The 14,993-nt window shown below is 45.3% G+C and overlaps 2 protein-coding genes across 16 annotated transcripts in view; one reads left to right on the top strand and one right to left on the bottom strand.

The window, feature by feature from the left end:
- The window catches only part of ERFE (erythroferrone), a 53,548-nt gene that overhangs the window by 27,262 nt on the left and 11,293 nt on the right, over positions 1 to 14,993 (top strand). For 3 of the 12 annotated variants that reach the window (XM_084638496.1, XM_084638497.1, XM_084638495.1), the window contains exons 7-8: positions 632 to 707; positions 14,742 to 14,841. The exons of 1 other annotated variant lie outside the window; for it this stretch is intronic. In XM_084638496.1, coding sequence (XP_084494622.1) covers positions 632 to 707; positions 14,742 to 14,801 — 136 coding nt within the window. In that variant the 3' untranslated portion in view covers positions 14,802 to 14,841. Of the gene's footprint in view, positions 1 to 631; positions 708 to 2,681; positions 6,278 to 9,257; positions 12,709 to 14,741; positions 14,842 to 14,993 lie in introns of those variants that run through there. 8 more of the 12 variants (XR_014712908.1, XR_014712909.1, XM_084638499.1 and 5 more) reach the window with 8 other exon arrangements.
- ILKAP (ILK associated serine/threonine phosphatase) overlaps positions 6,402 to 14,993 on the bottom strand; it is a 57,785-nt gene continuing 49,193 nt past the window's right edge. For all 4 annotated transcript variants that reach the window (XM_084638488.1, XM_084638489.1, XM_084638487.1 and 1 more), the window contains 3 exons: positions 12,715 to 12,834; positions 7,264 to 7,345; positions 6,402 to 6,723 (listed from right to left, as the gene is read on the bottom strand). In XM_084638488.1, the coding sequence (XP_084494614.1) occupies positions 6,583 to 6,723; positions 7,264 to 7,345; positions 12,715 to 12,834 (343 nt within the window). In that variant the 3' untranslated portion in view covers positions 6,402 to 6,582. The remainder of the gene's footprint in view (positions 6,724 to 7,263; positions 7,346 to 12,714; positions 12,835 to 14,993) is intronic.

The raw sequence follows: 14,993 nt of genomic DNA, 5'->3' as shown, positions 1-14,993 counted from the left end.
TCTCCTGTGGGCTGTAATACTTTTTTCTAATGTCCGTTGTTGGTTTGAGTCTGTGGATGCTGGGGGCAGGGAGGGGTGGAGGGGACCAGTAATATAGAGATCAGAGGGGGTAATCTGCTGGTCCCTTACGGCCATAACTCTATGACCTTCTGTGAGCCAATGTCCTAGTTGGGAAAAGCACTCTATCCCTATAGGTGTGCTAGCTAGCCCCTTAGTTCACATAATAAATTGATGGATGGGATGAACCCTCCAGAACAGAGCTGAGATAAATATATCAGCATGGGGGCATGAGAAGGCCTACTGAGCCTCTGACCATGCTGCACCTACTCTGTGGCAAGAGGCTGTCAAGCGCCCAAGTCTGTTCTTGAGTACTACACTTGATTTGGTTTTTAAAACAAAATTTAGAATGAAATGTAAATAATGACACAGAGGGTGATGAGCAACTTTGCAGAGAGGAGACAAGTTTGCCAGGTCATTGTGCAGTCCTCCCCATCTCTTTAATGTCTGGAACTGAGGATGCGGGAGGCAATCACTCTCTATTACTCTAGATAACTGGCTAGTAGGTGAATTCTGGTGGTACATGGATCGCGCAGGTCACCTCAGTGCTGATATTGCTGTTTCTTGTCTTCAGTTCTCTGGAGACGGTGGCTGGTTTGGACAGCAGTGAACTTTTCACCATCTCAGTCAGTGGAGTCCTGTACTTACAGGTAAACATGGGCAAACTAATGAGGCAAAGGGGTGTTCCTATGGGCAGACCCACCTTGTGCAGTATGCTATTGACATGAGAATGCAGCATAACTGGGCAGCTAACTTTTCACAGTAACTCTACCCATGGAGGGCCAGGCAGCTTTGTACAGCCCATGCTGAAGTCCATGCTATTTTCAGCATGCTAGCTAGCTCAAAGTGAGCAGGAGTATACCTACCCCATCTGTAATCACACCTCCGACTGCGTTGCAGACATGCCCTAATTGAGCACATCCATTCCCAAGTGCAGCAGAAAGCCACTGTGGTTTACAAGCTCTTCAATGCAGGTGGCCATGTCCTTTTCTACAGAAAGCGCCCTGTGTTGTGGGTGCTACTGGAACCAACCTGTGAAGATGACAGTCACATGCTTCTGCCAGCTGTGCTGGCTTTCCTCTGTGGCTGGGCAGGAAGCTCATTCCTCAGTCTGACTCTGCATCATTTTTCAAAACCAGCCTCAATAATATTGGCATGATCAGCCTTCCATCTCTCTGGGGGCTGAGACCCAGAACCTCAAAGGTATCTGATTTAAACAGGATAAAGCACCTAAATATCTTTGAGGATGTAGACCTGAGTCCCTGCAGTGACCTGCCACAGTACTGCAGAGTTTGGTCTTTAGGGTGTCCTTGCCTACAGTTAGTGGCTTATATCCATAGAACCAGCCAACTATTCTGGTACTATATACCATAGGCCTGATTCCCCGCTGCCTGGCAGTTTGTGTAGTCATTACCACCTGTATAAAGTGCATGTAAAATGCTACTATTTTGATTGGGTAAATGCCTATATGAGGTGCAAGACAATGGGGAAGCCAGCTGCCTAAGGCACCTAAAGGGATAATGCACCATAGCACTGATAGACCAACTCCCACCATTGACAGACACCCATTACTAAAGGGTAGAGCTTTTGCACTGCACTGTTTTAGTGTTTCCTGATAGTGATACAGATCGGTCACATTCAGATGTTTGGTCTCAGCCCAAAGGGTCTGGTTTTGAAGAGGGGATAGTTTAGCAAAACAGCAAAAGTAAGTTTCAACATTTCAGTGGGGCTACTCGTCTGTTTGACAGCAGGCTTCAGTGCATGCTCCAGTGGGGCTAGAGAGTGTACAAAATACACAGGAGATGCAAAACAGCAGAGTCCTCATTATAACCTTAACTTTGGCATTTCCCACTTGGTAACATTCTGGTGGATAATTCAGAACCATCCGATTTTGGAGATTGGTTGAGCCCTGAACCAAACCAGCATGTGCTATTGGCTTGTAGCAGCCTGTCCTGGCTGCAGCGCTGTGCAGGATGAGCTTAGCAGCCCTGCCCACTCAGCCATGGCATTCTCTAGGGCAGGGCCTACTCTGTCTGTGGTGGGGGAATTCTTCTTCCTCTTCCAGGCTTTTTACAATGCCCTTGATGCAGCTAGTATGCTATATAGGGTATAAACACTGCACACTTAGTCCAGGCTCTGACACAGGTTTGAGCCCAAGCCCACACACAATCTGACCCAGGTTCTATGACCTTGCTAGAGGGTGGGTCAGCCCAAGTCCCACTGTGTCTCAGTCCTGTAATTTTGTACTATAGATACAGGTCATGCCCCAGACCCAAGTCAGAAGGTCTGCATTTGCAGTATGGCTGTTAGCATAGCTATGAGTCCAGCACTTGTAAACCCAGGTTTATAATAGTATGTGAACACTCAAGCATGAACTTGGAAACACTGAGGGCACCAGTCTGGGTCACCCTGGAGTTAGTGGCGCAGCGTGACCATACCCAGAGGAGCTGGAACAAGGGACATGTTCTGCTTTAAGTGTAAAACGTGACAACTTTAAGCAGTGTATCACAACCTACATAATTATTGTTCTATAGATCTGCTGTATTTACATGACACACTCTTCTGTGTGCTGATTGTAGCAAGCTGGGACTATTTTCACTGTCACTCTCATTTCTCCCTTTCAGGCTGGCCAGTATGCCTCAGTTTTTGTAGACAATGCCACTGGATCATCCCTCACTGTTCGAAGTGGCTCAGATTTCAGCGCTGTTCTTTTAGGGGTGTGAATGGTCTCAAACCACCTACCCCTACACACTATAAGCTGAATTGGTCTCTTCGGCAAGAACCACCTTAATTCCCTCCCACCCAAGCACAGGGAGCAAAGCATAGTGAGGTCAGGAGCAGCAGTCTCTATAGATTCTGCTTGTGCTACAAAACCCAGCCACCAGACACTGTACTTTGCACAAGATCTCAAGCATCCAAAGATGATGGAGAGCCAGGAAGAAAATTGGAAGCATGAAAAAGGGAGGACTCACTAAATCCATCCCCCTTTAATTTAATTTAATCTATGGCCAGATTTTGAAGCTTATTTTACATGGACAAATTATAACATGGCTGACTTCTAAAGCCAGATCAACTTTTATAAAGGAACCCGTCCCCACCCCGTCAAGCATGAATGCTTGGGAAAAGGTGATTTGAAGAAGCCTTCAGCCATAGACTAGCTCTTTGGCAGTTTTTTTCTGTTCAGTTTTTGAGCAGGCCAAAGCCAGATTATGTATTCTTATAGCTTATCAGTTAAGGTTTGCTAGCAGCAGGCGCTGGTACTTGGAAGTTAATTTTCAATGCAGAGCAGTGTCCTGATAAGGCAGCAGACTAGTTAGAACGTGAATTGCTATCCAGTGATTTTCCACTTCCTAAGAACAGCGTACTCACACCACCACCCCATTCTCTGCCCATGGCAGAGAGCCCAGTCAATGGGTGGTGGAGATACGCACCGTTACGCCTGGCTTTGGTCCCGATAGGCAGTCTAACTCCGATTAACCCAGTGGGACTACATGGATAAATAAGGGCTGAAGGAATGGGCCCTAAATTAATAACAAAGGCAGAGAAAGAAAAAGATGCAGTCTCATTTCTTAGTACCATGTACTTAATTCCTGAGCTCCTGCCGAAACTTCAGTGAGATATCCTAGAAGTGCACTCAGCTCCACCTTCATGATAGCAGGACAAGGGGCTCAACTCTCTCTGAATTTTATTTTTGCTACCAAGAAAGCTTTTCCAGTCCTGCTGGAGGAACTGCTTTCACAGCAAACTGTTTCAGGAAACAAAGTTAACTCGGACTAGAGCATTTGCTGTGGGCAGCACTTTCACAAAATCTTTCAGAAAAAAGCTACATAAGCTGTCCTTTACATAAAATACTAGTGCTCTCTACAAACCAGCTCTTATAATTCATTGGTTAGAAAACTATAAGTACCTCTCTACTGCAAAAGAAGACCAGCAGCATGGCTGCAGCTGGCCCAGGTCTAAGGCTGTGGGGTTAAAATTGCAGTGAAGACACTGAGGTTCAGGCTGAGCCTCAACATCTATGCAGCAATTTTTAGCCCCACAGCCCAAGTCAAGTGACAAGGGCTCTGAGTCTCAGTGCTGCGGGTGTTTCATTGCAGTGTAGCCATACCCTAACAGTTGTCTTAGAAAAGCTTTACAAGTCTGTCATTTGGGGCCCTGGTAACATACGAAGTAGGACATAAGCCCCAAGTTCAAAAATTAGGTGCAGCCAGTTGAGCTTTTTATGGTATGTAGCAACTTACACACCAAATTCCTACGGTCTTTACTGTAGCTGAACTCCCACTGAAGTCGCAAAGAATTCAAGCCTGAAAGGCCTTCTCTTTGCTAGGAAAACAAGTTGTGTTCTTACTACGTGGTAAAATCCTAGTGAACACAGACCATGTTGTAGCTTTCACACAAATCAGCAGACCAAGGCAAACGTCAGGGTTTCTCATAGCAGGTCAAGGTAAGATCAGAGGGACACTCCCAAAGTTTACTATTTCACACAAGTTAACTGCCTTGTCTTCATTAGGATTTTACTACATTAGTTAACACAAGGGAAAAATACCGCTCTTCTTGTGATGAAGAGGCATCCAAAAGCAGGTGTTTACTCTTAGGCATTGAACCTGCAAGGTGAGCAGTCCCCTGGGAAGTCTGTGGGAGTAGGGGACATGGTGCAACTTGCAGAGCCAATCTGCTAGCAAGCATGACAAACAGCTGAAGAACCAGAACAGTCCCTTAATTGCTTAAATCTACTTGTGTCCTTAAAATAAAACCAGCCTATTGCTATTTAGTGAAGGAAGAGAAAACTCAGCATGCCCTCTGAGAGGTAACACTGCACAGCAGCAGAATGTTCAAAATGGACTTCTGTTCAGGATGTCATCATAATGGGTTGCTATTCTTCACAGCAGAACACTAAAGCAAGTGTTGAAACATTAAATAAAAAGTGTAGACGAAGACAGCTAAACTGTCTTGGGTGGTCTCTCAGTAAGTTGCTCACCTAGGCCACCCTACTCTGGGAACGTCAGCAGGCCTCCCATCTTTGACTACAATAAAGCTAAGATTAGCCTTGATCCTCCAAAAGCAGATTGCAATTTGTCTCCAAGCTACAGCTATTGCGAAACTCCTACTTTCCAGGTTAAAGAGCCCTGTATGGTTTTTTCTCTCCCTGCAGTATAGATAAATGTATGGTATAAAGCATTTTATGGAAATATTTATTGGATGATATTGTAATATGGAATATACTTCTGCAACTGGCTTGAGTTGTGCTAAGAGATGCTCCATCCACTCCTGTCTGATGGCAGTCACACTCCCAGCTGGCATTACATTACAGGCATCTCCCACCTGCCACAACCCCACTTATTTTGATAAGCTGAGACAAATGGGGGACGGGTAAAGGAGGAATAGGAGCAGGCTCAGTTTTTGTTCTGAGGACTGTTACCAGTGACGTTATTTTTCCTCTCATTTGTGGCTTTCTTCCCCCTCCCCTCCTTACATTAATTTCAAAGCCCCTAAATAATTTCATCCTCTGCCTGTTCATGTCACTACACAATTACCAGAGGCAAGCCTAAACCTGCTCTTTAGTTTCTGATAGTAGATTTGTTAGCACCCAGGATTTCTCTTCCTTTCTTTGAAAGAGTAAATGGCTTTTGAGGAAGTGCCTCCACTGTTTTTGCTCTATTTCACACCAGACCTGGGCTTGACAAACATTTTGTACAAAGGCTGAATTTCAGAATTGTAGACCAGATGCATCCGTCAACCTTCTTCTTTATATTACATAACCATGCTTAATAACACAGATACCATTCTCAGCTAGTCTAAATACAATGAAGTCACTGCTCCAGAATGGTAGACTAGCCCTTTGTGAATGGGTAAGTGGAAACTGATGCAATTTAATCCTTGCTTCTGCAGGTAGAGTAAAAGCTACTCAGAATCACCATTTTATAGAGGAATGGGTGAAAAGGGGAGCATGAGAATACGACTGTAGTTTTCAAACAGTTATTCAACATCAGCAGCTACTTCATGGTTTTTATCCAGTTTTGATCTTGCCTTTGGCTGCAATTACTGTTAAAAGCCTCAAGACAATTGTTCTTTTCCCTACAGATTTTGTCCATTTCTATTTGGCAGTCTCCTCTCACTCCTCCCCTCACAGCTGTGTTTAACTGGCTCAAAATTACAATAATAAAAAGGCATGTTCTTGCAAATACAGTTCCAATACCTATGGTTAAGAATTGTGATTTGCTTAGACTTTCATTAGGCAGTTGAAACTGAATGATGAATTTCCACATGAAGCCCCAACTGTAATAGCAGGAAATGCAATCTGTCCTGTACAGAAATTCATTTATAAAATATGACAAACAAAAAAATGAACTAAAACAATTAGAAAAAGAAGTTTATTTACAATGAAGAGCATCCAGGGAGAAGACACATGCCCCCTCCCCCCCAGATTCACGCTCTCTCTCTCTCTCACACACACTCACACAAACTTTGTTGTTGCATTTAAATCCATCACATGCAGCTCGGGACTGCATCTCTGCATGTTTTTCTTCAGTGCTCGATCCGGACCACCACTACAGTGACATTATCCGCAGAACCTCGCTGCACTGCTTTGTTGGCCAGCCTGTTACAGGCTGCTTCATATCGAGCATCAGCTGATAATTTCCCTTCTCGTGTTTGGATATTCTTGTCCTGTTGAAACAGGAAGTTGACCATACTACTCACACAAACCTGTTCTGCTGAGCATAAACATTTCACACTGCTCTGCATTCATGTGGACTACAGTTTTATGCTGCATAATCCAATCACAACTTCACGTGGGCAACACTAAACAGCCTCCTGTTCTTCAGGATTCTGTTTCTTCCAGCTCTAGGAAAAAGCCCAGATTGCTCATACATGGAATTTAATAATGTGCAAGGAAAGCTCTCTCATACTGGCTAAGGAGCAACTCTCCTTCATACTGGGGCTGGGAGACAATAAAATGGTGATGGTCCCATGAAGCACAGATGGGTTAAACAGGACAAATAATGGCAATAAGCAATCATTTGAGAATGGGGAAATCCTACAGTATTTTAGAATAGCTCTCATCAATAACCTGCCAGAGCACACTGGCTCCACCTAAAAGTGTATTTCTCTTCTATGCTGTCCACTTCCCAGCATGCTAGTATTTCACACCTTCTGCACTGATGAAACTGCACATGCAAGTCCACCCTAGAGCTGCCTTCTCCTCACCTCCAGGCAGGACATGATGAAGTTCACAGCTTCTTCTGGTGAGAAGACCTTGAAGAGGCCATCACAGGCCAGCATAATGAACCTGAAAGAGAATCAACGCTAGGCAATACGTAGGGTCCTATCAAATTTGTAACCATGAAATCTGGTCCCCCCGTGAAATATGGTTTTTTGTGTGCTTTTACCCTACACCATACAGATTTCACAGGGGAGACCAGTTTTTCTCATATTAGGGGTCCTGACCCAAAAGGGAGTTGCCAGGGGCCCCCGCGATATTGCCATCCTCACTTCTGCGTTGCCTTCAGAGCTGGGTGCCCCCCCAGCAGCAGTACAGAAGTAAGGGTGGCAATACCATGCCATGACACCCTTACTTCTGCGTTACTGCCTTCAGAGCTGGGTGGCCGAAGAGTGGCGGAGGCTGACAGAGGGTCCAGCTTTGCAGGCAGCAGTGCAGAAGTAAGGGTGGAAATACCATACCGTGCCATCCTTACTTCTGCCCTGCTGCTGGTGGTGGTGCTGCCTTCAGAGCTGGGCTCCCAGCCAGCAGCCACCACTCTCCAGCTACATAGCTCTGAAGACAGCGCTGCCGCCAGCAGCAGCGCAGAAGTAAGGGTAGCAGTACTGCAACCCCCCACTACAACTCCTTTTTGGGTCAGGACTCCTACAATTATAATACCATGAAATTTCAGATTTAAATATCTGAAATCATGAAATTTATGATTTTTGAAATCCTATGACCGTGAAATTGACGAAAATGGACCGTGAATTTGGTAGGGCCCTAGCAATAGGGGTAGGCCCTTCCACCCTCCAACTACAAAATCCCCAATTTATTTTACTAGATGCCCTCTGTTAGAATCATTGAGGAAGACTTTCCAAAATGGGTGATTGGAAACTGATGCAATTTAATCCTTGCTTCTGCAGGTAGAGTAAAAGCGACTCAGAATCACCACTTTATAGCGGAATGGGTGAAAAGGGGAGCATGAGAATACGACTGTAGTTTTCAAACTACAGCACTGCTATCAGCACTGCCCCCAGAGGGTATCCTCCTTACATATTGCCTACACACAAACTAGAGAACTTGCTAAAAGTGTAATAAAGATGGAGTAGCAGAGTTCCTATGTCAGGACATATGATGGGGCTCTACAAACAATGAATACAATGACTTGTTATGCAAAGTCACTGTGTGCTGCCCATATACAGTTATTTCTGTTCCTGCAGGAACTCGCTCTTCCCTTGAAAGTTCTGTTCTTCCATCTCTCTCCCCTGAGAAGTGGATAAAAGCAAGGGAATATAAGGGGTATCAGCAGGGCTGGTGCCCCAGTACAACCACCAGGGCATCCCACATTACAGCATCTAGTGTTTCAAAGGCTCCACAAGCACCCTTAAATCAGGCATTTCCTAACTTGACTCTGATGTCTTTCCCCAGCCAGAATTAGTCCCCTTTCCCACCCTGACTCATCAGGTATCTCCTCTGATTTCCCCTCCCGTCTCCACACCACAGTTTCCCAGTCAGTCCCCTCTCCTTGTTCCATTCTACTGCCCATCCCTTCCAGCTCAGGTCCCCTCTGCATTTAAATAAGGCACTTTCCTCCTCCATGATGCCTGGAACTAGCAGGGGGGAGCACTGAGCACAAGAGTCCCCTGGTCTCCATTTTGGCTCCCAACTCTGACCCTGGCATGACCCCCAGCAGCAGAGTGAAAATTGCAAGGGAAGTCTGCTCTAGCCCCAGAATGGAGTATGCCTAGTGCAGACAGAATCTTTGGAGATATTAGCTGTGATGTTTTAGTAAATCTTTGCTGAGCATGTGTGAGCGATGATTTTTCAAAGACTTATATCATCTTGGCTGAATTTGAGCACATTTTCATAGAGATGGCAAAAAGTACATCCCTCTCTACCAAATATCAAGTCACTGCTCCAGAGTATGGGGTGCTAGCAGTTCAAGAGAATATCTGCCTGAATTTTTAACATAAGCAAAAAATAATGTATTTTTCTCTAGCCTCATTCTGTTATGTCTGAAATGTTCAAGAAGGAGTGCTAGGAAGAGAGAGCCTCCACCTAACGAAGAGAGGGAAGAGCATCTTCACAAGCAGGCTGGCGAACCTAGTGCGAAGCGTTTTAAACTAGGTTCACCAGGGGAAGGAGACCAAAGCCCTGAGGTAAGTGGGATACCAGGAGGAAGCACGAGCAGGAGAGCACAAGAGGGGAGGACTCCTGCCTCATACTGAGAAAGCAGGATGATCAGTGAGTTATCTCAAGTGCCTATACACAAATGCAAGAAGCCTGGGAAACGAGCAGGGAGAACTGGAAGTCCTGGCACAGTCAAGGAATTATGATGTGACTGGAATCACAGAGACTTGGTGGGATAACTCAAATGACTGGAGTACTGTCATGGATGGATATAAACTGTTCAGGAAGGACAGGCAGGGCAGAAAAGGTGGCGGAGTTGCATTGTATGTAAGAGAGCAGTATGACTGCTCAGAGCTCCAGTATGAAACTGCAGAAAAACCTGAGTGTCTCTGGATTAAGTTTAGAAGTGGGAGTCTGCTATAGACCACCAGACCAGGGGGATGAGGTAGACGAGGCTTTCTTCAGGCAACTAACAGAAGTTACTAGATCACAGGCCCTGGTTCTCATGGGGGACTTCAGTCACCCCGGTATCTGCTGGGAGAGCAATACAGCAGTGCACAGACAATCCAGAAAGTTTTTGGAAAGTGTATGGGACAATTTCCTGGTGCAAGTACTGGAGGAACCAACTAGGGGCAGAGCTCTTCTTGACCTGCTGCTCACAAACTGGGAAGAATTAGCATGGGAAACAGAAGTGGATGGAAACCTGGGAGGCAGTGACCATGATTTGGTCAAGTTCAGGATCCTGATAAAAGGAAGAAAGGAGAGCAGCAGAATACGGACCCTGGACTTCAGAAAAGCAGACTGACTCCCTCAGAAAACTGATGGGCAGGATCCCCTGGGAGAATAACATGAGGGGGAAAGGAGTCCAGGACAGCTGGCTGTATTTTAAAGAATCCTTATTAAGGTTGCAGGAACAAACCATCCCGATGTGTAGAAAGAATAGTAAATATGGCAGGCGACCAGCCTGGCTTAACAGTGAAATCCTTGTTGATCTTAAAACACAAAAAAGAAGCTTACAAGAAGTGGAAGACTGGACAAATGATCAAGGAGGAGTATAAAAATATTGCTCAGGCATGCAGGAGTGAAATCAGGAAGGCCAAATCACACTTGGAGTTGCAGCTAGCAAGGGATGTTAAGAGAACAAGAAGGGTTTCTTCAGGTATGTTAGCAACAATAAGGTGGTCAATGAAAGTGTGGGCCCCTTCCTGAATGGGGGAAGCAACCTAGTGACGGAGGATGTGGAAAAAGCTAATGTACTCAATTTTTTTGCCTTTGTCTTCAAGAACAAGGTCAGCTCCCAGACTACTGCACTGGGCAGCACACTATGGGGAGGAGGTGACCAACCCTCTGTGGAGAAAGAAGTGGTTCAGGACTATTTAGAAAAGCTGGATGAGCACAAGCCCATGGGGCCAGATGCACTGCGTCCGAAGATGCTAAAGGAGCTGGCGAATGTAACTGAAGAACCATTGGCCATTATCTTTGAAAACTCATGGTGATCGGGGGAGGTCCCGGACGACTGGAAAAAGGCTAATGTAGTGCCCATCTTTAAAAAAGGGGAGGAGGAGGATCCGGGGAACTACAAGCCAGTCAGCCTCACCTCAGTCCCTGGAAAAATCATGGAGCACGTCCTCAAGGAATCAATTCTGAAGCACTTAGAGGAGAGGAAAGTGATCAGGTATAGTCAGCATGGATTCACCAAGGGCAAGTCATGCCTGACTAAGCTAACTGCCTTCTGTGAAAAGATAACTGGCTCTGTGGATGAGGGGAAAGCAGTGGACATGTTATTCCTTGACTTTAGCAAAGCTTTTGATACGGTCTCCCACAGTATTCTTGCCAGTAAGTTAAAGAAGTATGGGCTGGATGAATGGACTATAAGGCGGATAGAAAGCTGGCTAGATTGTCAGGCTCAACGGGTAGTGATCAATGGCTCCATGTCTAGTTGGCAGCCGGTATCAAGTGGAGTGCCCCAAGGGTTGGTCCTGGGGCCGGTTTTGTTCATTATCTTAATTAATGATCTGGAGGATGGTGTGCATTGCACCCTCAGCAAGTTTGCAGGTGACACTAAACTGGGAGGAGTGGTAGATACACTAGAGGGTAGGGATAGGATAGAGAGGGACCTAGATAAATTAGAGGATTGGGCCAAAAAAATTCCGATGAGGGTCAACAAGGACAAGTGCAGAGTCCTGCACTTAGGATGGAAGAATCCTATGCATTGCTACAGACTAGGGACCGAGTGGCTAGGCAGCAGTTCTGTAGAAAAGGACCTAGGGGTTACGGTGGAGAAGAAGCTGAGTCAACAGTATGCCCTTGTTGCCAAGGTGCTAATGGCATTTTGGGCTGTATAAGTAGGAGCAATGCCAGCACACTGGGAGACGTGATCATTCCCCTCTATTCAGCATTGGTAAGGCCTCATCTGGAGTACTGTTTTGGGCCCCACACTACAAGAAGGATGTGGAAAAATTGGAAAGAGTCCATCAAAAATGATTAGGGGGCTTTGAGCACATGACTTATGGGAGGCTGAGGGAACTGGGATTATTTAGTCTACAGAAGAGAAGAATGAGGGGGGATTTGATAGCTGCTTTCAACTACCTGAAAGGGGGTTCCAAAAATGATGGATTTAGACTGTTCTCAGTGGTACCAGATACCAGAAGGAGGAGTAATGTTGCAGTGGGGGAGGTTTAGGTTGGATATTAGGAAAAACTTTTTCACTAGGAGGGTGAAGTACTGGAATGGGTTACCTAAGAAGGTGGTGGAATCTCCTTCCTTAGAGGTTAAGGTAAGGCTTGACAAAGCCCTGGCTGGGATGATTTAGTTGGGGATTGGTCCTGCTTTGAGAAGGGGGTTGGACTAGATAACCTCCTGAGGGCCCTTCCAACCCTGATATTCTATGATTCCAAGATAGTTAAGCCTGAGGCATGCCCCCACATGCAACATTTCAGTCCAAATGGTAAGAATTTGGCAAATTTACAAGCAAATGAAAACAGGGTCTTAAAAGCAGGAATTTTCAGGCAACCTTAATAATAGGAGGTATCAGCCTTGCCTATAATACCGCATTTGAATTACTGTAGATGGTAAGCTGTTTAGTGCAGGGGTTTAGTCCGTCTGTAGTTCTGTAATTGCTACATATGCATACACAGCTCCACACACGATGAACCCTTCCAATTAACTCTCCATCAAAAAACAAAATGTAAGAAAAGAGCCATCACAGTGATGAGAATAAGGAGACTCTGGTGACCTGACTTGAGAAGAATCTGCATTATGAACTGCTAAACAGAAATGGCAATGAACACATACCTTGCTTTACCCTCTACTTGGACATGCTTTACCTGTCATTGTGTGTGAGTTGGCAGCGTTTGATATCCGGCACAGAAATGACACCACTGCGCTTGTACTGTCCATCCCCAATGGAGCGGGAAACCTCCAGCACACCCAGCACTCGCCCGTCTCTGAATGATAGAAAGGAAGCCCAGTTGGGACAAAATAATTCAGCAGGACATCAGCTTTCCCAACACTGCACACATCCCTTCCTTTCTCGCTGGAAGACTGACTGCACAATCTCAAGCAGACGCTTTGGGAGGAAATGCAGAGGAGCTATTCTTGATGGTCTACTCTTTAGACACTGTGGGTAAAACCCTGCCCTCACTTAAGTCAGGAGGAGTTTTGCCATTGCCTAAAAATAGGTTGGATTTCATCCCATGTCTCCCATATCTTAAGTCATAGAATTCAGGGTGAGCAAACTCGCTGCAGTTTCCACGATATGCATCTGATGAAGTGAGCTGTAGCTCACGAAAGCTTATGCTCTAATAAATTGGTTAGTCTCTAAGGTGCCACAAGTACTCCTTTTCTTTTTGCGAATACAGACTAACACGGCTGTTACTCTGAAACTCCGCACAGAAACTTCAACAATGACAGAAGATAGGGAGAGATTGAAAGAAACCATCAGTAGGATTAACCATTTTATTTTCTTTGGAGTTGTCCTAAACTGAGAGGCATTCAACCTAATAGGGCAGGAAAATATAATTCAAAAGCATAAGAACTGAGCACAGCATGTGTAACCAGGGCTTGTTGAAGTCAGTGTTAACAAAACCCCAACCTTGACTTCAAAAAGGAGAGGCTACACATAGGAGATATTTTTGACAAAAGATAGTGAGCATCATAGTGCATTTAAGTACAGCAACGAATGATACTCTGTCAACAACCATGAGGATTAAGAATGGACCACAAGCAATTTGCTAATGAAAGTGAGTTACCGTTACAAACTCAGTAGAGGATTATAATTTTTTATGGAAAAACCATTGTACCGGGGGAGGCAAGAGTACAGAGTGGGATCATCATATGTAGTATTATACTAAGACAGAAAAAATGAAGCACCTGGACCTGGCTATTTTTTCACCAATTAACCTGCTCTTGACCTTGACAATGTGTCAAATTATTGACTAGGCTCTAATCTTCTGTTTTAGTTAAGAGTGGGAAAGTTGTGACATATTCCCTGTAGCTGGATGCCTCTGACCTCCTTGATCCCTCACAGTCTGGGTTCTACTGTGGTTATGGCTCTGACCAATGATCTCCTCTTCTCAATCAGAGATAACTAGAGCTATCTGCTGCCTTTGATACCACTGATCGTAAGATCTGGCTGACTCACCTGAAGATCAAAGGTGTAGATGGGGCTACTTTTTGGAGGCTTCATTCTTTTCCTCTCACAGAAAATACTGCTTTAAAAATATTAGTGCATCAGTAAGACAGTGGGGTGGACAAGCTTTCTAGTGCTGTTCTGTTGTTCCTCAACCACTAGCCATCCTTGTTACTAAGCTGAGTCCTAAACAATGGATCCTAATCTAAATGGCTGTTTAGCTTTCAATTTTTGTTTACTGTTAATTGCTTCTGGTTATAAAAGAGAGCTCTACTTCCCCTGCTCTCATCCTCAACCCCAATCCCTTCAGCCTGTTAAGAGGACAAGGAAAGAAAGCTAGTTTATTGGGATGGTAAAAATGAGCGTCCAGAGAGGAAAAATGGTTACCTACCTTTTGTAGCCGTTGTTCGAGATGTGTTGCTCATGTTCATTCCATTCTAGGTGTGTGCGCGCCCACGTGCACAGTTGTCAGACATTTTTGCCTAAGTGGTATCCATAAGGCCAGCTATGGTGCCCTCTGGAGTGCCACGCTCAAGTGCGAGTATATGAGGCTCTGCTGGCCCTACGCCCTCTCAGTTCCTTCTTGCTGGCAGCTCCAACAGAGGGACAGGAGGGCAGGTAGTGGAATGGATATAAGCAACACATGTTGAAGAACAACAGTTACAAAAGGTAGATAACCATTTTTTCCCCTCTGAGTGCTTGCTCATTTCGATTCTATTCTAGGTGACTCACAAGCAGTATCCTTGGAGGTGGGCTCAGAGTTCACAGTTGCGCGGCTTATAGCACTGCTCTACCAAAGCCAACATCATCCCAGGCTTGCAGGGTAAGTGTGTAATGGGACATGAACAAGTGGATGGACGACCAGGCAGCAGCCCTGCAGATATCTTGGGATTGGCACCTGAGCCAGGGAGGCCTCCACCGAGGCTTATGCCCTGGTTGAGTGGGCAGTTATAATCGTCCATGGGGGCACTTTCG

The sequence above is a fragment of the Lepidochelys olivacea genome, assembly GCF_965140295.1.
Source record: "Lepidochelys olivacea isolate rLepOli2 genome assembly, chromosome: 9".
NCBI lineage: Eukaryota > Metazoa > Chordata > Testudines > Cheloniidae > Lepidochelys > Lepidochelys olivacea.
The sequence above is the reverse complement of the archived record's forward strand: the minus strand, read 5'-3'. Positions and strand labels throughout refer to the sequence as shown.